This window comes from Balaenoptera musculus, chromosome 16, assembly GCF_009873245.2.
Source record: "Balaenoptera musculus isolate JJ_BM4_2016_0621 chromosome 16, mBalMus1.pri.v3, whole genome shotgun sequence".
Lineage (NCBI taxonomy): Eukaryota > Metazoa > Chordata > Mammalia > Artiodactyla > Balaenopteridae > Balaenoptera > Balaenoptera musculus.
This window is the reverse complement of record NC_045800.1, coordinates 62,146,836-62,168,253: the sequence shown is the minus strand read 5'-3', so window position 1 is coordinate 62,168,253 and position 21,418 is coordinate 62,146,836. Positions and strand designations below refer to the sequence as shown.

Sequence of the window (21,418 nt, the reverse complement as noted above, 5' to 3'; positions counted from 1 at the left end):
ATGGATGGACCTTGAGGCCATTATGCTGACATAAATCAGAGAAAGACAAATACTGTATGATCTCACTTATATGTGGAATCTAAAACGAACAAACAAAAATAATTGAGTTCATAGATATATAGAACAGATTGGAGGTTGCTATAGGTGGGGGGTGGAGGTGGATGAATTCTGGTGCAGGGATTCAAAAGGTACAAACTTCCAGTTATAAGTAAGTCATGGGGATATAATGTACAGCATGAAGACTGTATTTAAGGGACTTCCCTGGTGGTGCAGTGGTTAAGAATCCACCTGCCAGTGCAGGGGACACGGGTTCGAGCCCTGCTCCGGGAAGATCCCACATGCCACAGAGCAACTAAGCCCGTGCGCCACAACTACGGAGCCTGTGCTCTAGAGCCCGCGAGCCACAACTACTGAGCCCGAGTGCCACAACTACTGAAGCCCACACGCCTAAAGCCCGTGCTCTGCAACAAGAGAAGCCACCCAATGAGAAGCCCGCGAACCGCAACGAAGAGTAGCCCCCGCTCGCCGCAACTAGAGAAAACCCGCGTGCAGCAACAAAGACCTAAGGCAGCCAAAAATAAAAATAAATAAATTTAAAAAAAGACTATATTTAAAAACACTGTATTGCATATTTGCAAGTTGCTAAGAGAGTAGATCTTAAAAATTCTCATCATAAGAAAAAAAATTTGTAACATGTATGGTGACTAGACTTATGGTGATCATTTCGCAATATACACAAATATTGAATCATTATGTAGTACACCTGAAACTAATATAATGTTATATGTCAATTACATCTCAATTAAAAAATTAGGTCCCAGAGATAAAATGATTTTTTAAAGGTAATAGAAGTAGATATTGATAGAGCCTCCTTCTAAAAGGCTGGAAAATCAAACATTTCCCAGGACTTCCCAGGAGAAGAGGGGAACTGTGATGCTGGTTGCCATTACTCCCATATTCACTTCACAAACCAGCTCTTGGATACTGGCTTCAAAAATTATAAAAATGTTCTTTGGAAAAAAACTCAAACTACCTAAAAGTGATTAGAGTAAAAACAAAATTTGGGGAGAGTTACTCTCTCCGCAGCAGTGCTGTCCATTAGAACTCTCTGCGATGAGGGAAACGTTTTTATCTGTGCTATTTTCAATACAGGAGCCACCAGCCACGTGTGATACTGGAAGAAGTGAGTTTTAAATTGTATTCAATTTTAATTAATTTAAATTTAAATAACCACAGGTAACTGTGGTATCATATTGGACAGGGCAGCTCTAGAGAATAACCACCCTTCCCTGTGGATGAGGACTCTCCTTGTCCTCGCTCTTGGGCTTCCTTTCACTCAGACCTCGGTTGTGGGTTCAGGGGGGAGATTTAAATAACTCAAGTTCAACTTAAAAAGTTAATGAGGACTTCCCTGGTGGTGCAGTGGTTGGGAATCCACCTCCCAATGCAGGGGACGTGGGTTCGATTTCTGTCTGGTCAGGGCCCACATGCATGCCGCAGCTAAGAGTTTGCATGCCACAACTAAGGAACCCACCTGCTGCAACTAAGACCTGGCACAACTAAAAATAAATTAAAAAACAAACAAAAAAAAAGTTAATGAACACCTGTTATGTGCAAAGTACTGTCTGAGGTCCTATTTGCAGGGGAGGCGGGATCCAAAGGTGAACAGGACTTGTAACTACCCATAAAAAGCTCACAATTAGGTAGGGACATTAAGTCACATACACAGAGATGGAGTGTAACATGCAGCAATGCAGACAAATTGAACCAAGTTAAGGAATAAAAAAACCAGAGTGATTCATTATGCTGGGATCAAAAGGGAAGGTTTCACACATGCAGGAGCTTTTGATCTGTTCTTGAATTCTGTGAGCCTAGCTTCCTGGAGGAAGATGAACAGTGAATCTTGGCTGTGAGACAGGGAATTGAGGTCATATAGTACAGAGGGAGGCAGTGCACTTTTGCTTCAAATCCTGGATTTGCTATCTAATACTACCTTTGTGATCCTGGGAAAACTACTTAACCTCTCTGAGTTGCAGCTTCCTTATCTGTAAAATGTGGTTAATAACTACTCCTGTGTCAGAGGCTTAAACAAGCAGCTTGCACAGTGTATCTGGCTCATAGTAAGCAATGAAAAAACTGTGAGATAACGAATAAGGACCTACTGTATAGCACAGGGGACTCTACTCAGTACTCTATAATGGTCTATATGAGAGAAGAATCTAAAAAAGGGTGGACAGATGTGTATGTATAACTGATTCACTTTGCTGCACGCCTGAAACTAATACAACATTGTAAATCAACTATCCTCCAATAAAAATTTTAAAAAATAAAGTAAAAATAAAAAAATAAGAGACAAAAAACTGTGAGCCTCCATTGTTAATATTATCATCATTGTATCAGCCAACATAGCTGAGAAATAAGGCCAGAGCAGAACCAGGATCTCTTAAATGGGCTAAATAAACAGCAGAGTGCTCACAGACACAACAGACCTTGGTGTGCAGCTGGAATGCTATGATGGGTTGTAAATGACTAAAATGTGCCCTGGGTGGTGGAATGATCAGTACCATCTTCTTCCTAGAGACAATCAAATACTCAAGTGCTCCTATCTACTAAGCAGTAAGCTGGGTCTAATTTTTTTTTTTTTTTTTGGCCGTGCCGCACGGCATGCGGGATCTTAGTTCCCCAACCAGGAATCGAACCCGTGCCCCCTGCAGTGGAAGCGGGGAGTCCTAAACACCAGACCACCAGGGAATTCCCTTGTTTTTATTTTTAAGATCCTTAGGGTCATAAATGAATTTAGGCCTACAGGCAAATTAGAATTATAAGAAGAAATGGAGAACACAAACCAGGACCAGGGGTGGTATTTCTCAATGTCATGAGTCTGAGGGCTCAGCTACTGATGTGGGAAATGGGGAAGTTGAAGCAGTCTAGGCTGGTACCCTGGAGCTGGCTGCAAGGCTCCATCATAAAAGTGTCTACTTCAAGGGCAGTAAGGCTTGGTTTTTCCGCGGACTCCAGAGGGCCCCACTCACCATCACAGTCAAAGAGCGCAAACACGACATCACACACGTGATCTGAGAGCTCCACTTTAGCCACTGTCCTGGCCACCTGCTGCATGGTCACTGAAAGAAGAAAGATGTTGAGTTAGCACAGCAGAGGGACTTCCGTTTTTTTTTCTCTGAATGGAAGGATAAAACTATTCAGTCACAAAAAATTTTCAAGTGTATTTACGTCACATTTAAGAAAATGATAATTCAGTTTTTAATCCATAACCCCCTTTCCTTTTCACTTCAGATTCCATTTTCTTTCTACTGCTGCCACAGTTTAGGAGGTATATATAATTAAGTAAGAATGCCTGATACTAAATTTATAGAGAAAGTAGATTAGAGGTTACCAGGGGCTGGGGAGTTAGTGGTTAATCGGTACAGATTTTCTGTTTGGGGTGATGGAAAAGTTTTGGAAATAGTGGTGATGGTTGTACAACACTGTGAATGTAATTAATGCCACTGACTTACATACTTAAAAATGGTTTAAGTGGCAACTTTTGTTATATATATTTTACCACAATAAAAATTTAAAAAGTGAAAATCTACATAATATTTAAGGATGGAATTCTAAGTCTTCAGCATGCAGTGGTGGCTTTTCTAATAAATTATTACCAGAAGAGTGCCTTGAAAAAAAAAAAGAATGCCTGATAGTCTCCATCTTGGCATTTCCCTCCCACTGGAAAGAACACAATAACAAAAAGTCAAGGAAACAATGAGGCAGAGAAAGGATGGGGAAGTGGGGAACAGGGAGACTTGTCTGAGTGCACTGAGGCTTCACCCCCCAGTTGCTGACTGACAGTGGAGAATCTGCATGGCTGAGCTCCTGCCCTTCCTCCCAACAGGTTTTCCATCAGCCACTTTGTCTTTTCCAACCGTGCCCCTTGGGAGAAGCGGTGGCCCCCATCTCACTAGATCAATACAGTCTCTCTTTTTTTTTCTTTTTCCAGATCTCATCAGAAAATCTCTTCTCTCTTGCCATTTTCTCTTTCTGTGACATTTACTGTTTAACACTAGCAATCACATGAGAACTGGGTTCTCACAAAAAACAAGCCAGGAAGGACGAGGCAATTTCCCCTGCCCTCTCTGCCATTTATCCTCAAGCCTGATCCAGCTACATCTATAAATTATGTTATTGCTTATAGACACACTCTTCAGTGAGGTAAAACTCAGAGGAAAGAAAAAGATGAATTTCTATTTATGAACCAACTAGCAACGAAGTGTTCATATCTATAAACCTCAGATTAGATTCTTCTAGAAGCAATGTGAACTTAAAGGCAGTGTGCCTTCTCTGCTTATTTCATTCCTATAATTTCAGTTCTTTCTTGTCATTTTTTTTCTGCATTTGCTCTTTCACTTCACCTCTATAGCCTCCATTATATTCACCACAGGGCCCCTGAGGTCAGCTGATACAAATGCCAGAACAATGCAGAGGAGCAAGGTGACGCAGTAGAAAAACTGTGCTTGCAAGTCACAAGACCTGAGCTCTAGTCCTGGCTCCATCAACTTGCTGTGGTGGAGTCACCTGATCTCTTTAGGTATAATATTCTCATATTCAAATGAGGGGATGCCACAGGATAGCTGCTGAGGTGGCTTAGTAGTGCAAAGAATGGTTTATTGGTGTTTTCTAGAATCTGAGGGTGAGGGATAGGGGTGGAGGTACACAGAAATAGCTGAAGATCTTGTGTGGCGAAGGGTAGAAGAAAGGTATAAGGGCCACAAGCTGGGCTGTACCTTAGTGTCCACAGCCTCTGGCTGGAGGGGGACTAGGTTGCTCACGAGGGCGGGAAGAGTCAGATTCCTCCTCCTGCAGCTTTAGGTTACTGCTCATACCGCCCCTCTTCCCAGGATGTGAGTTAGAGTGAAAGAGGAATCAACATCCCTTGGAACTAAAAGACTTAAGCAGAATATATTATTGTGTGGATGTTCACGAGATGTGGTTAAGTGCTGATGGGGGAGATGGGGCCTCTACAAGACTGTAGAAATTCTAGGGTTTAGAAACTTAGCCTCGTAGGTCTAGACACTTGATTCTCTCAGTCAGCTCAGGAAGAACTGATTCCTGCTAACTAAATGGCCTGGGGAAGGAAGAGAAACCAGAAGGCCAATTTACAATGAAAACAGTAACTGTTAAGAGAACTAAACTGATGACAGCTGGTCATTATACTTCTCAGTAGGAAAATCTACTAAGGAAACTCAGTTCACCTCAGAAGATTGCTCAGTGAAAAGAGAATCAGATCAGAAGACACTGGATGCTCTCAAACTGTGATCATTTACTGAATTACCCTTTGTGGCCACAGAAATGTGTCCTGAGAAGTGGCTCAAAACCTGTTCGATGTAGATAAACATGAACGCTTTATGTTAACCATTCCTTTCTCTGCCAATGTTTGTTAACCATGCCTTTGTCACACCAATACCACACCTGTTATAACTGATAACTACCCTCTTTTTCTCTTTCCCAGTTCCATTTTCTCAGGGCAGAGTGCCTATTGCCAATTCTTTTTTTTAAATTGGAGTATAGTTGCTTTACAATGTTGTGTTAGTTTCTACTGTACAGCAAAGTGAATCAGCTACACATATACATATATCCCCTCTTTTTTGGATTTCCTTCCCATTTAGGTCACCACAGAGCACTGAGTAGGGTACCCTGTGCTATATAGTAGTGCTAATTCTTCTTGATGCTCCAAGTGCCTATCCTTTTCCCCATGAAGATAGAGCCTTTCCTCTAAATAAACCATTAACTAAATAATATCCAAGAATGTCAGTGAGAGCTCTTGGCTTTTTTTTTTTTTTTTAGTGAAAAGCTCATTAAAGTGGTATTAAGTGGTTGTAGAATAGGGACTTCTGGAAGCCACTGTCAGGAATCCCTCATTACAAATACCATCTCTTGACAGAACAGTTACAGAATATGTTCCATCTCACATGGAGAGGGCTCTGATGCCATCTGTACTACAGGAGCTAAGTTATTCAAACCACTGGGATGTTACCAGCCAGCAAAGAGCCTGGCTGGGGTGCCCTTTCACAGTCCAAGATCCTCAGATAAGCCCCCAGGGTGTGAATCAGAGCAGTGGAGGAAACAAACATTAAACTAGCTGGTGAGCTGTACAGCCAAGAGCACTTGGAACAAGTAGGATGACAGCAGATTACAAGCCAAGTGCTTGACAGCTGGTCCTGAGAGTTGGCTCATTCAGATTTGCTTCCACATCTCTGAACCACAAAGCCATAATTAAATCACAGCAAGGAGAACAATCCCTCACCCCCTCCGCCCCAGATCTCAACTTCCCCATGCAGACCAGTTGTTGGTACTGGAATTTGGGCCTCCCTTACTTGATGATGCTAATTGATTGATGGTTGGGATTCTAATCTGAAAGATGTCTCTGTGGAGCATGAAGTCACCCTGGAGAAGGCCTACGTTTCCAAGGCCTATCTATTCCTTTGGTACAAATCTGGTCCAGCTGCCTGAACAATAGATGGACATGAGATTGGGTGATTTCTACTAGATTGGGATGGGGAGGAATTTGCAGAAGCGTGCTGAATTGGCACTCAAAAACGTGTTAACCATCTGGCTTTTTGAAAAGTCCAGGCAGAATCTGAATTGTGCCAGGACCCCCAATTTACTCTCTGGCATAGTCCATGACTGGACAATTCAGCATCAGACAGAAACACATACTGAGTTTGTGTGACTATAATGTCAGAAGCTATATTACATAAAACTATTCACAACAGTAGTTGAACAGAGGAAAGGAGAGTTCTGGAGGGATAAGAGCCCAAACATCCACTTGGAATCAGAATCGTAGAACTGGAAGAGACCTCAGACGAAAGGTAAAATGCAGAGAATTTGAATAACTTGCTCAGGGTCACAAAGCTAGCTAGTAGCACAGCTGGGTCTAGAATCTGGATCTTCTGACTTCCAGCCCATGCTCTTTTCCCTATACACACTGGATCCACTCGATCCCTTATATGGACAACGGATCCCCCCATGAATCTGTCACTCTGTTTTTTTTTTTTTTTTGGCCGAACCCCATGGTTTGCATGATCTTAGTTCCCCGACACCCTCGGCAGCGAAAGCGCGGAGTCTTAATCACTGGACCGCCAGGGAATTCCCATGAATCTGTCACTCTAAACAAGAGAAAGAGCTCAGATGAAAGAAAAGCCAAGTTGGGGATTACTCCTTGCTAGTGGGCAGGGACGAATAACTGAGTAACAATTAGGGGTTGTGAAGAGCCAGCATTATAGTTTGACCACAGATCTGATTGCCCTATACATTAGCATTCCCTTGGAACGCATACTGACAATTTTAAGAACTTAAAGAAGTTTATTAAAATGCAACCCAATGAAAAGCGTATGAAACAAAGGTGGCCCTGGGAGCTTCTATACCTCTGATGCATAGATAGACCTACAGACAATGTGACCCAGTTAGGAACTGCCTGTCTCTTCCTAATGCAAAGATGTTTGGAAAGGTGATACGCCACGTTGGGTTGACAGTCTCTAGCTGTGTGGCCATGTGATTATTCCTGTTTTCCTGGACTGCAGTGGAGAAAATCAAAAGCTGGCTGGTGACTGCCAAGGTTAAGTGAGGGAAGACATTTCTGCTTCAGCTTTGGAAGGGCTTATGATGCAGAGGTCCTAGTTTCTTAAATCCATGCCTAGATGGCTTCGGGGAAGGCGGGGACGGCGGAAGGATTTTCCTTTAAAAAGCACCTGTCCTTTCTTTTGCATCTTCTTCCAAGACACTTTGGTTAATACAACATACACATTTCAGCCTGATTGAGGGGGTGAGGGTGGGGAGGAAAGGACAATATTTAGGATGACAAGCAATTTAAGGAGCCAAGAGCAATGCAGTATACTAATAATGAAAAATATAACAATTCTGTGTTCCGCATGGTGCTTCTGAGCTGCAGGCAGGTTGACCCCCTCTGTGTGCTCAGGCAGTCCACTGTCAGAGGTGATGCTGGTGATCCTGGCTCTTAAATACTGGTATATGCCACAGAGAAAACCTGTGGTCAGGTTTTCTGAATCTCAGAGCATCATCCCAGATGACTGCTTCAATGGGCTTACATGATTAATCTAGTAAAACTGATTTACAGTAAGGTTTATTGCCATTGTCCAGTATTGTATCTGGCGTCATTAAAAACACTCAACACATTTTGTCCACAAAGGGCAAGCATTTCTATCAGCACCATTAGGCAGTGATTTCAGGTGCCACGCTCAGAGGGCAATCACAGTTCAGTGGGGGAAACCATACAAACCATTAAGATGGAGAAATACATAGGAGAACTATCAGACATTAACAGACACATATGGGTCACAGTGGAATAGTCTGTATTTTGTTGGAGGTACATTTTGGATCCTAATTCTAAAGGATTAAAGAGACATACTGCTCCAGATTTGGCAGGTACAACAGTAGGTGATGGGGGGTGGGGGCCTGAGTAAAGTACTGAAAGCAGGAAAGGATGCTAATGCCTGACTAGAGAGCTAGAACAGAGGTGCAGGTGGGGACGAGATTTTGCAGGGGGCCAGTCAAGTCTCCTTGCAGGGAAACCTTTATAACACAGCCAGGTCTTATTTGGAGACCAATTTACCATATTAACTTGCTTTTCCCTCTTTGAGTCTTTAAATTTTCATTATTTTTTATTTTAAAAAGTTATTTTTCATTAGATAATACATTCAGCTATTTCAAAAAGGCTGAAATCTCCCTCCCAAACTTATACCCCCGCCCCCTAGTTGTCCAGAGGCAGCCAATATCTCCAGTTTCCCCAGAAATATTTTATAGATATAAAATCAAATATTTATTCTTCACTTCTTCCCACGAAATGGTGGTTGGTATATTAAATGGTTTTGCTTGACTCATTTAACAATATATCTAAGAAATAATTCCATTCCAATACATAAACAGTTCTTTTTTAACAGCTGCATAGTATTCCACCGAGAGGATGTATCATTATTTAGATAACCACTTCCTCATATTATTCTAACCTCAATCTTGAGGAGGAAGTGCCTTTTATCCCCTCTTTACGAAATTACTTCTTTGGTGGGCTATGGTTGTCAGCTTCAACAGAGTCTGAATCTCTGATGGCTAAAGTTGAAAGCAACTGAGATATTTAAGTTCAGTTTGCTGAAATTATGCCAAAAGGCTAAATACTCTTCACCTTAACAAGTGTCTTAATAAAACTTCAGAGGTTTCTAAGGGTAGTAACCCCTTAAGCCCCACAAAAGCAGCACATGCGTTAAATAGTAATCTCTATACTTCCCCAGTTGGTATAATTCCTTTCTGATTCTTTTCATAGCAGGATGTAATGTTGGCTGATGTTGTTCTCACTTATCTATTTAAATGGATGTTTTGGCAGTTTATCCTACCCTCACTCTCCTCTCTCCCCCAATGGTAATCATGAATCCCTAAAGCAGCTCTCTTCCTCCTTGGGGCACTTATATATAATTTTACTAAATCACAACATATTCAAAGCAACATAGTTAAGCCAGAATCAATCTTTAGAATTGCTAAGTAACTTTAAATTAGGGGAAAAAAATCAGGTCTCTGCAGAGAAAGTGCCTCATGAAGCAAATGTTTCTTTCAGAATTTGAGCTTCCCTGCCTACATCATGAATAATTGTGTTTAAAAAATTGATGACTTTGTCTTAAATGAATGAAATTCTGGCCAACACTCCTCTTCACACATAAATGTTTTTACAAAATGCAATAACGAACTGAAGCATAGGGGCTTGCCTCCACAAACTTTAAAAGAATTTATAAAATAGGAGATTTTTTTCCCATAACCTCTTCCCCACACATCTTTATGACATTCCCATTTCCTGCCTTCGTTCTATGGCTGTCTGGGGATGCTCTCCCATACATTTCTGCTGTGAACTTTTCCCTATTTCTGCCTTCCCATAAAAGCACTGAGTCCCCAATAGAATTCTCTAGGTCCTTCTCGTGGCAGTGGATGCCGCGTACTAAAGAGAACAATGGTATGGAAGTGAGTGAACCTGAATCTCTGGTCTCAGTTTTGCATCGCACTAGCTGTGATTTGAGCAAGTCATTTTCCTTCAAGTGTAAACAAAGAGGTTAAAACAATAAAGCAAGGGTTTAAGTAAAATGATTTCTAAGCTCTTTTCTAGCCCTAAAATTTTATGACTGCCATTCTTAACATCTTTTTAGATAACATGGCTTAGATCAGTTAAAATGTCCATATCTTCAGAAGTCCTCAAAGAATAGAATAGTGGTAATTTCTGGTATGGTGGGTAGAATTCTGAGATGGTTCTCAACATCCCCACACCCTGTAAAATCTCCTCTCTTTGAATGTGGGCAGGACCTGTGAATAGGATGTGATACCACTCTTGTGATTAGGTTACTTTATACGGAAAAGGTAATGGGATAGTCACTCCCATGATTACAGTTATATAAGAACCCATCTCAGCACACTGGGGAAAGAGATTCTCCTGCTGGCTTTGAAGAAGTGAGCTGCCATATTGTAAGAGGGCCTGTGAGAGGGCCGCATGGCAAGGAACTGCAGCAGCCTGCTGCGAGTGACAGCCAGCGAGAAAAAGGGACATCAGTCCTACAACCAAAAGGAAGTGAATTCTGCCAAGAACCCAGGTGAGCTTGGAAGACGACTATGAACTCCAGATGAGAAAGCAGTCCTACTGATGTCTTGATTTCCGCCTTGTTAAGACACTGAGCAGAGAACCCAGTTATGCTATGCTCAGACCCTGACTTATAGAAACTAGGGGATAAACAGGTGGTATTTTAAGCTGCAAATTTGTAGTAATTTGTTATAAGCAAGAAAGTTAAGTAGGGAAGGTATTTATGGTTGGGAATGTCCTTTTGAGGTTCCTCAAATCATACTTTATATACAGCTACACTCATTCTAGGTACATTTTATGGAACTGTCACTTTTCTGCAACTACTATACCAAGCTCCATAAACTAGCTCGTATAGAGGCACTAGCCAAGATCTAATTAAGTTTTAAATTTCTTAACAAGAAAATAAAACTGCCACGCTTCTTTTGGGAATTCAACAGCCTTGCTCTGACTTCAAATGTATCTGATAATTATAAGTTAGTTCACTTTAACACAGATTTGGATACTTAGGCTATAACATGTCCCTTAAAACATTACAACATTCAGTAAAAAGCTGATTATTTATAGAATTTCAAATCTGGGAGCACGCTTGGAGATAATTAGTAAAACCCTAACTTGAGGTCAGAGAAATTGTGACTTGCCCATGTGTCAAGGAAATTAATGATATGGGAAGGTGTCATACTCCTATCATTCTCCTCCTCACTCTAGGTTTTTATTAGAGCTTTAGCATCCTTTTCAGGATCTGACCATGTTTAGAATTAATTCACTCATTTATTCAACATTAATTAAATATCTACTGTATAAATATACATAATTCTTCTAGGCTCGGAGTAGGACACAAAGAGGTGGAAAACATGGTTCTTGTCCTCAGGAGTTTACAGTCCAGTAGAAAATTCCCCCTTGAATGCTGTGGATACTAGAGATATTAATACTGCTTAGATATTCCTAGGAACAGAGAAGTTAAATAATGATAATGCCTTCTGAAAGCAATGATCCCAAGAATTTTTGGATGAATGATGAAACTTAGGAGAAACTAAAAGCTCCAATCTTCCTATTTAAAAAATACAAAAAGGGCTTCCCTGGTGGCGCAGTGGTTGAGAATCTGCCTGCCAATGCAGGGGACATGGGTTCGAGCCCTGGTCTGGGAAGATCCCACATGCCACGTAGCAACTAGGCCCGTGAGCCACAACTACTGAGCCTGCGCGTCTGGAGCCTGTGCTCCGCAACAAGAGAGGCCACGATAGTGAGAGGCCCGCGCACCGCGATGAAGAGTGGCCCCCGCTTGCCACAACTAGAGAAAGCCCTCGCACAGAAACGAAGACCCAACACAGCCAAAAAATAATAATAAATAATAAATAAATTAATTTTTAAAAAATTAAAAAAAATTAAAAAATACAAAAAAACCCAACTTATAACTTCTAAACTAATACGAATCTCAAAAAGTATCTACTGAAAAAAGCAGTACTACTTTCTAAGAGAACAAAATTAAGCCTCATCAGGTTCTAGGATTATTATTTTTTTTTAAATAACTTTTTGGGACTCCTCTGGTGGTGCGGTAGTTAAGACTCTGCCTGCCAATGCACGGGACATGGGTTCGATCCCTGGTCTGGGAGGATCCCACATGCCGCGAAGCAACTAAGCCCGTGTGCCACAACTACTGAAGCCTGTGCTCTGCAACAAGAGAAGCCACTGCAATGAGAAGCCCACGCACCGCAAAGAAGAGTGGCCCCCGCTTGCCGCAACTAAAGCCCACGCGCAGCAATGAAGACCCAAAGCAGCCAAAATAATAATAATAATAATTAATTAATTAATTAACTAAAAAAGTAAGATAAACAGGCAGAGGAAAGTCAGTACCTTGGGGCTGAAAACAGAGCAGGCAGCTGTGTATAGTCATAATTTCAATCTAGTATAGTAATTTAGGGTTATCTCATTTAATTTTCACAATAGCCCTGAGGCAAGTAGCCTTTATCACTGTTCTACAGATCAGGAAACTGAGGTTTTGAGAGTTTCAGTGATTTGTTCAAAGTCACAAAGCTAATGAGTAATAGGGACTCAAAATCAGGTTTGAGTTTAAACCCAAAATTTATGCTTACAAATGTCTTGCATATATTTAGCTCTCAATAAATGCTAGATGTTGGAACCGTCTCTAAAAGTATAACAAAGTATTGCTACACCAACGAGTAGAGGTGATGAGGAACAGCTGGATCATTAAAAGCTGAGAAGTCCATCCATATCTGTATATCCTATAATTTGATGTCCAGAAACTGACAGCTTAATATATACATATGTCTTTTCTGTTCTGTGGTATCCTTTAAAGGGATACTAACTTTCCTTGCTACATGACCTTATTTAAGTAACTTTAGGCTTTTGTGTATTGGTTTCTTCACCAAAAAGTTATATGGTCAGAAAAGTGAAGAACACAGATGTGTCTACTAAGATGTCCCTGTGTGGGATAAGAAGCTAGATTAGACAACTCCAAGAGTCTGTGTCACTGTAGGGTATGCATTACAGATGTCAGAGCGTGTCTGAGTGGGAGAACATGATCCTAAACAGAAGAGACAATTGTAGGGGGAAAATGTCATATTTCATCTTCAAGAGAAGGACACTAACTCCAAAACATCATAGTTTACCAAAAGGACTTTATTCTCACCCAAGAATGGTCAACTCTTAGCCAAAGGGAACTGGGAGGAAATAGTCTAGAGCCTGTCTTCCCTAAGCTATTGAGAACCATAGTTCAAAATGGTGAACCTGCATTATCTCCTCCTGGATTGCGTTTCAGCAAAGATTTTCAAATTCCAGCAGCATTTTGGGATATACTGAGAGACAACATGACAGTCTGGATAGAACACAGACTGGGATCAGAGAGACCTGAGCTTGAATTCTAGCTCTACTTAGCAGGGTAACCAAGAGTAAGCTGCTTCACTTTGTATTTCCTTATTCATAAAATGGGGGATAATACTACCTAACTTTCAGTAAAAATACTTGGGATTGCAGAGAGTATCCTGTAGGGGATATGCCACAGGTTTTACTATTTATTTTCTTAGCTTGTCAGGTAATAAGGTAAACTGTACGTATAGGACGACTATAAAGAATTAAGGACAACCATGTCATAAATTATGATTTTCAGTTTAAATGGGCTTGTGCTGGGGCATGAGTACTAAAGGCCATGGCCTATATTTGTGCGATTATTTCCTGCATTATAGTTCAAAGTACATGGGGGACACAACTGGACCTACAAGTTTCCCAAATCTCTAATATCCTAAGGTGCTTATAATGGGGCTTTACCATACCTAGAAACCTTTTATTCTCTTGGCAGAAATAAGAATACTCTAAGCCATAGAGGCCATAGCTCATTCTAGAGCTCCAACTCAAATAATTTCTAACTTTTCCATCATAGGATGCCATGGGGAAGGAGTCATGTTCAATTTTCCACTACCTTCTTCAGCAGACTAGGTAAATCATTCAGACAGCCCTTGAGAGGTAATATATCTAATTTTATGCCCAGTATGTATATGAATAAGCAATAGAACCAATTCCTCTTAAGTGCTAAACAAAAGAGATGACCTATAGTAGAAAGGTACTATAGTTCATGCAGAAAGGTTCTTTCTCCAAATGGTCAAAATTTAACAAAGGCATGTCATTCTTGCCTGAGAGTTGTCATTCTCACATGAACCATGTAGAACTAAAGAAATAGCCACAATGAAATTTGGCATTTTCAATCTGAGGGATTACATCACGCTGGAATGTAAATCTGCAGTTGTCACCTGCCTGGGTTCTCCAACTGTTCTGAGGAACATTAGCTCTATAAGTTGTTAAAAGACATTCTGAGGCAAGTCAAGTTTGGGAACTATATCACTCTCTTGGAGATTAATAATGCACATTAGCATATTAAAAAGTTGGCAGGAGTAGTGCTGCAGGAAGAAATTCTGTATAACCTGGCATTTTCCAAACTTATTTGAACCATGGAACACTTTTTTTGGGTTTTGTTTTAAACCCACAAAACCATTAACATATTGCAGTATATAATGTTCTTCACAATGCTGTTTTGGAAATTCTGTACTAAATTATGTCTAAAGACAGGTTTGCAAGCTCTAAAATAGCCAAGGAAGAGAGAGTCCCAGGGCCTCTAAAAGGTGCCAATTTCTGAAGGTCCTAACCTTTTGAGAAAAAATGAAGACAGCTGAGACTGAGAGCAGCAGGCAGACGAAAGTACTCCTGTGTCCACCTCTGCCTCACTCTTTCCCCACCCCTCATAGGGGTCAGAGGCCCTAATTAGCACCTATCACAACAACTTGAACAGCTTGTATCCTTTTCTTTCTCCCCTAATAGACTGTGAGCTTCTTGAGAGTAGAACCCTGTGCCCAGCACAGTGCCTATGCTGCTAGCTGAATGAATGGATGAACCACACTAAATCTGGTTACATCATCAACCTCATAATGGAAGCAGCAGGCATTTATTAAACATTCACTGCATGATAGGCACCAGGTTAAGTGCTTTATGTAGATTTATCCTCAGGACAATCCTATGAGGTGGATATTATTATCCTGATTCTAAAAACACAGAAACTAAATTCAGAAATTGCCCAAAGCTACAAAGCTAGTCAATGATGGAGCCAAGATTCAAATCCAGACTTTTATTCTTAACTATTACACTTTTCTTCCTCTCTTCTAAGATTCATCTCAGCAGTGAAATTCCATGATTCAGTGGAAGGAGAATTGGCATAGAACTCAAACGAATGGAAAAATCACTAGTATGACTATTAGGATCAGGAATGTTTAAAAGCAAAGGGGAGAGTGCAAGGAGAGCCTGCAAAAGATAGGCACATCTGGCAGAGCAAAGGAAGTGAAGACAGGCACATCTGGCAGAGGGAAGGAACTTGGAATGGTAGCCAAGCACAGGCTAGTCTTTCCATGCACACTGCAGTACATCACTTAACATTGCTGATATCATGACCCCCTTAAGCTCGGCTGAAGGTGAAATGTATGTTAAGTCTAAAAGATAGGGGTTATAGTACACAATGAATTCATGACATGAATTTGTTCTCTGGGTCTACTGTCAAAGGTGAGGGGTTATTGGCTTGAGATCCTATGTCTTTTCCACATCTATCAAGATGTTCATTCACTCATTCATTTATTGAGCAAATATTTATAGGGTGTCTACTATATCCCAGATATTGTCCTAGGCACAGGGAATATATCCAGGAACAAGACAGATAAGCATTCTAGTAAACAGAGACAGATAATAAATGCACACATAAATACACAAGAAAATATCAGGTAGTGATAAAGGCTATGATACAGGCTGATGGAGTTACCAGGAAAGTGATTTATATGAGACCTGAGTTACAAGGAGCCAAATACACAGAGATCCTGGGAAAGAGCACTTGAGGTGAAGGAACAGCCCGAACAAAGGCTTTTGGGTGGGAATGAACTCTAGAATATAAAAGAACATGTGGAATGGAGTGAACTGGTAAGAAAGTGATATTTGATGTACTCAAAGAGTATATAAGAGCCATGCCATATGGAGCCCTGTAAGCCTAGGTAAAGAGATCAGGGCTAGAGTAGGCTAGGTGGAGAAACAGAGTCAGATTCAGGATGTTTTAGAAGCAGGGACACGGATTTATTGAAGAAATAAATATGGGGATGAACAAGTACAGAATCAAGGATAATGCTTACTTTTGTTTGTTCGAGCTCCTGGACAGATGAGGCATAATTCAGTTAATAAGTATTTACTGAGGGCCTACTATCTATGTACAAAATATCACAGTTAGTAGTCTCTGCTCTACCTGATAAGCCATATTTGTGAAAATTCAAGCCCATGTATATAATTTATGGATAGAAATTGATGACAATAGTGAAGGCAGAAGATTTTAGGTTAATGCCTCTTTTTAAAAAAACTATAAAAGCTATAGACAATATAGTTAGTTTTTTATAATGTATATTGAGTAGTTAGGGAAGGCCTCTTTGAAGAAATAGAAGTTAGCCATGTAAAGAGTATAATTAGGTTTAAAAAAATGAGTTTTTAAACAGACAATACAAATATTCTCACAGTAAATTAAACTCATATTTATTTTGTTTCTATTTTTGCCTTACTTTGTGGACTATGTATGAGTGATATTTAGGTCTTGGTTGCTACAGTGCATTGAATGGTGGCCACCCCAAGAGATATGTCTACATCTTAGCCTCTAGAACTTGTGAATGTGACTTTGTTTGGAAGAAGGGGATTTGCAGATGTAATTAAGGATCTTGAGATGATACCAGGTGGGCCCTAAATCCAATGACAAGTGTCCTTACAAGAGATATACAGAGGATAGACAAACAGATATACAGAAGAGAGAAGGAGGGGGAAGACCACGTGAAGACAGAAGCAGTGATTGGTACTATGCAGCCACAAGCCAAGGAGTGACTAAGCCACCACAGGCTGGAAGAGGCAAGGGAAGATTCTTCCCTAGAGCCTTCAGAGGGAGTGTGGCCCTGCAAACATCTTGATTTCAGATTTGTGGGCTTCAGAACTGTGAAATAACTTTCTGTTGTTTTAGATCACCATGTTTGTGGTAATTTGTTACGGCAGCCCTGGGAAATGAATACACTTGGCTTCTCCCTCTTATTTAGTATGAATCTAGGCCAGTTTTCCCTAGATATCTATCTTTTACACTCAGGGACTCCAAAGTTAGACAGAGAAAACAATCTAAGAAGTCAAAAAAAAAGGCTAAATATCATCTATCTCAAAACCAAACATATTTTTGGATATCAGATATGACTGTATAATTTGTACCACTGCCTCTATTAACAAGGATAATGAGGCATGAACGCTATGGAGAGACTAAACATCCCAGGAAATGGTTTGAAGTCATTTGAAAGAAACATTTTATCTTTTTTTTTTTTTAACCACTAGGTTGCACTTTCCTTTGCTACCATTACCCTGAATCATTCTATTTTATACATCCTGTAATTTTAACACAGTGATTCATCCTATATAATTGTTCTTTAAAGTGAATCTATTGTCTTTAGTTGGACTTTTCAAAAAAAGGTATGCAAATATAAATAGGAGCTTATTAATTTTATTTTAATAATAAGTGATGACTTCAAATCTTACATCTTTGGATTTGCAGATGCTGTCAAATCTGTTTTGTGAAACAAAGCAATACAACCAAAGCTATTCTGGAGAAATGACCCTGTGGTATTACACATACACATACATAACCTCCATGATTTCATTAATTTTTTCCAAAGCCTTCTACAAAGGTCAGAGGAGGTATTCTTTTAAACAAACAAAAATAAATATGTAAACAAGCAAGGAGACAAATGCTGTTTAAAAAAGTTATGTGGATCAAGAAAATGAAATAAAAGGCATCCAGCTTGGAAAGGAAGAAGTAAAATGATCTCTGTTTGCAGATAGCATGATCTTATATTAGAAAATCTTAAGAAATCCACCAAAAAGTGTTGAATAAGCAAGACTGTGCTTATAAAACCTGAGTCAGTGCTTTGGAGAGATTTAAAAATCACAAATCACAGTACCCAATGGTGAAATAAAAACATTGTCAGATAAACCAAAAACTAAGAGAATTCACTGCCAGCAGATCTGTACCATAAATGATAAAGGAAGTTCTTCAAACTGATGGGAAGTGATACCAGATAAAATTTTAGATATTCAGGAATAAATGAAAAACACTCAAAATGGTAAGTATGAATAAATGGTAAATGTGGCTAAGTATAAAAATTATTTTTTCTGTTAATTTACTGAAAAATATAATTGTTGAAAACAAACATCCTAACATTATATGATAGGGATTATAACATATACAGAGGAAATATAAAATGACAACTATAGCATAAAGGATGGGATGATGGTAAATGGAACTGTATGAATGCAAGGTTCTTACATTTCACTTGAAGTGGTACAATATTAACTTTAAGTAAACCATGAAAAGTTATAATTTCTAGAGAAATCACTAAAATATAAAATGCAAAAAAGTACAGCTAAAAGGCCACTAGACCCAACTCTATGTCTAGAAGAGATATACCTTAAAGACAGAGATAGGTTTAACATAAAAGAATAGAGGAAGACATACCATGCAAACAATAACTACTCAAAAAGCTGGAGTAATTAAATCAATACCAGACAAAATAGACTTTAAGAAAAGGCATATTACTAAACATAAAGGGGGAATATTTCATAATGATAAAATGGCCAGTTCATCAGGAAAAGACAATAATCATAATCATTAAGTATGTATGCACTTAATACCAGAGCTCAAAATTAATGAAGCAAAGACTGACATCATTTAAAGGGAAAAGCAGATGAGATTGGTTCAAGATGGCAGAGTAGAAGGACATGTACTCAGTCCCCCTAGTGAGAGCACCGGAATCACAATTAACTGCTGAACAATCATCAACAGGAAGACACTGGAACTCACCAAAAAAGATACGCCACATCCAAAGACAAAGGAGAAGCCTCAATGAGACAGTAGGAGGGGCGCACTCACAAGAAAATCAAATCCAATAACTGCTGGGTGGGTGACTCACAAACTGGAGAACACTTATACCACAGAAGTCCACCCACTGGAGTGAAGGTTCTGAGCCCCACGTCAGGCTTCCCAACCAGGGGGTCCAGCAATGGGAGGAGGAATTCCTAGAGAATCAGACTTTGAAGGCTAGTGGGATTTGATTGCAGGACTTCGAAAGGACTAGGGGAAACAGAGACTCCACTCTTGGAGGGCACACACAAGTAGTGTGCACATCAGGACCCAGGGGAAGGAGTAGTGACCCCATAGGAGACTGAACTAGACCTACCTGCTAGTGTTGGAGGGTCTCCTGCAGAGGTGGTGGGTGGCTGTGGCTCACTGCAGGGACAAGGACACTGGCAGCAGAAGTTCTGGGAAGTACTCCTTGGCATGAGCCCTCCCAGAGTCTGCCATTAGCTCCACCAAAGAGCCAGGTAGGCTCCAGTGCTGGGTCACCCCAGGTCGAACAACCAAAAGGGAGGGAACCCAGCCCCATCCATCAGCAGACAAGCAGATTAAAGTTTTACTGAGCTCTGCCCACCAGAGCAACACCCAGCTCTACCCACCACCAGTCTCTCCCATCAGGAAGGTTGCACAAGCCTCTTAGATAGCCTCATCCACCAGAGGGCAGACAGCAGAAGCAAGAAGAACACAATTCTGCAGCCTGTGGAATGAAAACCACATTCACAGAAAGATAGACAAAATGAAAGGGCAGAGGACTATGTACTAGATGAAGGAACAAGATAAAACGCCAGAAAAACAACTAAATGAAGTGGAGATAGGCAATCTTCCAGAAAAAGAATTCAGAATAATGATAGTGAAGATGATCCAGGACCTCGGAAAAAGAATGGAGGCAAAGATCGAGAAGATGCAAGAAATGTTTAAAGACCTAGAAGAATTAAAGAACAAACACCTAGAAGAGTTAAAGAACAAACAAACAGAAATGAATGATACAATAACTAAAATGAATATACCAGAAAGAATCTATAGCAGAATAACTTAGGCAGAAGAATGGATAAGTGACCTGGAAGACAGAATGGTGGAATTCACTGCCATGGAACAGAATAAAAAGAATGGAAAGAAATGAAGACAGCCTAAGAGACCTCTGGGACAACATTAAACGCACCAACATTTGCATTATAGGGGTCCCAGAAGGAGAAGAGAGAAAGGACTTGAGAAATTATTTGAAGAGATTATAGTCAAAAACTTCTCTAACATGGGAAAGGAAACAGCCACCCAAAGTCCAGGAAGCGCAGAGAGTCCCAGGCAGGATAAACCCAAGGAGAAACACACCAAGACAGAAAGTAATCAAATTGACAAAAATTAAAGACAAAGAAAAATTATTAAAAGCAACAAGGGAAAAACGACCAGTAACATACAAGGGAACTCCCATGAGGTTAACAGCCGCTTTCTCAGCAGAAACTCTACAAGCCAGAAGGGAGTGGCATGATATATTTAAAGGGATGAATGGGAAGAACCTACAACCAAGATTACTCTACCTGGCAAGGATCTCACTCAGATTCCACAGAGAAATCAAAAGCTTTACAGCTAAGCAAAAGCTAAGAGAATTCAGCACCACCAAACCAGTTCTACAACAAATGCAAAAGGAACTTCTCTAAGCGGGAAACACAAGAGAAGAAAAGGACCTACAAAAACAAACCCAAAACAATTAAGAAAATGGTAACAGGAACATACATATTGATAATTACCTTAAATGTAAGTGGATTAAATGCTCCAACCAAAAGACACAGGCTTGCTGAATGGATACAAAAACAAGACCCATATATATGCTGTCTACAAGAGACCCACTTCAGACCTAGGGATACATACCGACTGAAAGTGAGGGGATGGAAAAAGATATTCCATGCAAATGGAAATCAAAAGAAAGCTGGAGTAGCAATACTCATATCAGATAAAATAGACTTTAAAATAAAGAATGTTACAAGAGACAAGGAAGGACACTACATAATGATCAAGGGATCAATCCAAGAAGAAGATATAACAATTATAAATATATATGCAACCAACATAGGAACACCTCAATACATAAGGCAAATGCTAACAGCTATAAAAGAGGAAATCGACAGTAACACAATAATAGTGGGGGACTTTAACACCTCTCTTACACCAATGGATAGATCATCCAGAAAGAAAATTAATAAGGAAACACAAGCTTTAAATGACACAATAGACCAGATAGATTTAATTGATATTCATAGGACATTCCATCCCAAAACAGCAGATTACACTTTCTTCTCAAATGCACATGGAACATTCTCCAGGATACATCACATCTT

The 21,418-nt window shown here is 40.1% G+C and overlaps 1 protein-coding gene across 5 annotated transcripts in view; it reads right to left on the bottom strand.

The window, feature by feature from the left end:
• The window catches only part of MICU1 (mitochondrial calcium uptake 1), a 220,716-nt gene that overhangs the window by 4,209 nt on the left and 195,089 nt on the right, over nt 1-21,418 (bottom strand). For all 5 annotated transcript variants that reach the window (XM_036829181.1, XM_036829178.1, XM_036829180.1 and 2 more), the window contains one exon: nt 3,033-3,122. In XM_036829181.1, coding sequence (XP_036685076.1) covers nt 3,033-3,122 — 90 coding nt within the window. The remainder of the gene's footprint in view (nt 1-3,032; nt 3,123-21,418) is intronic.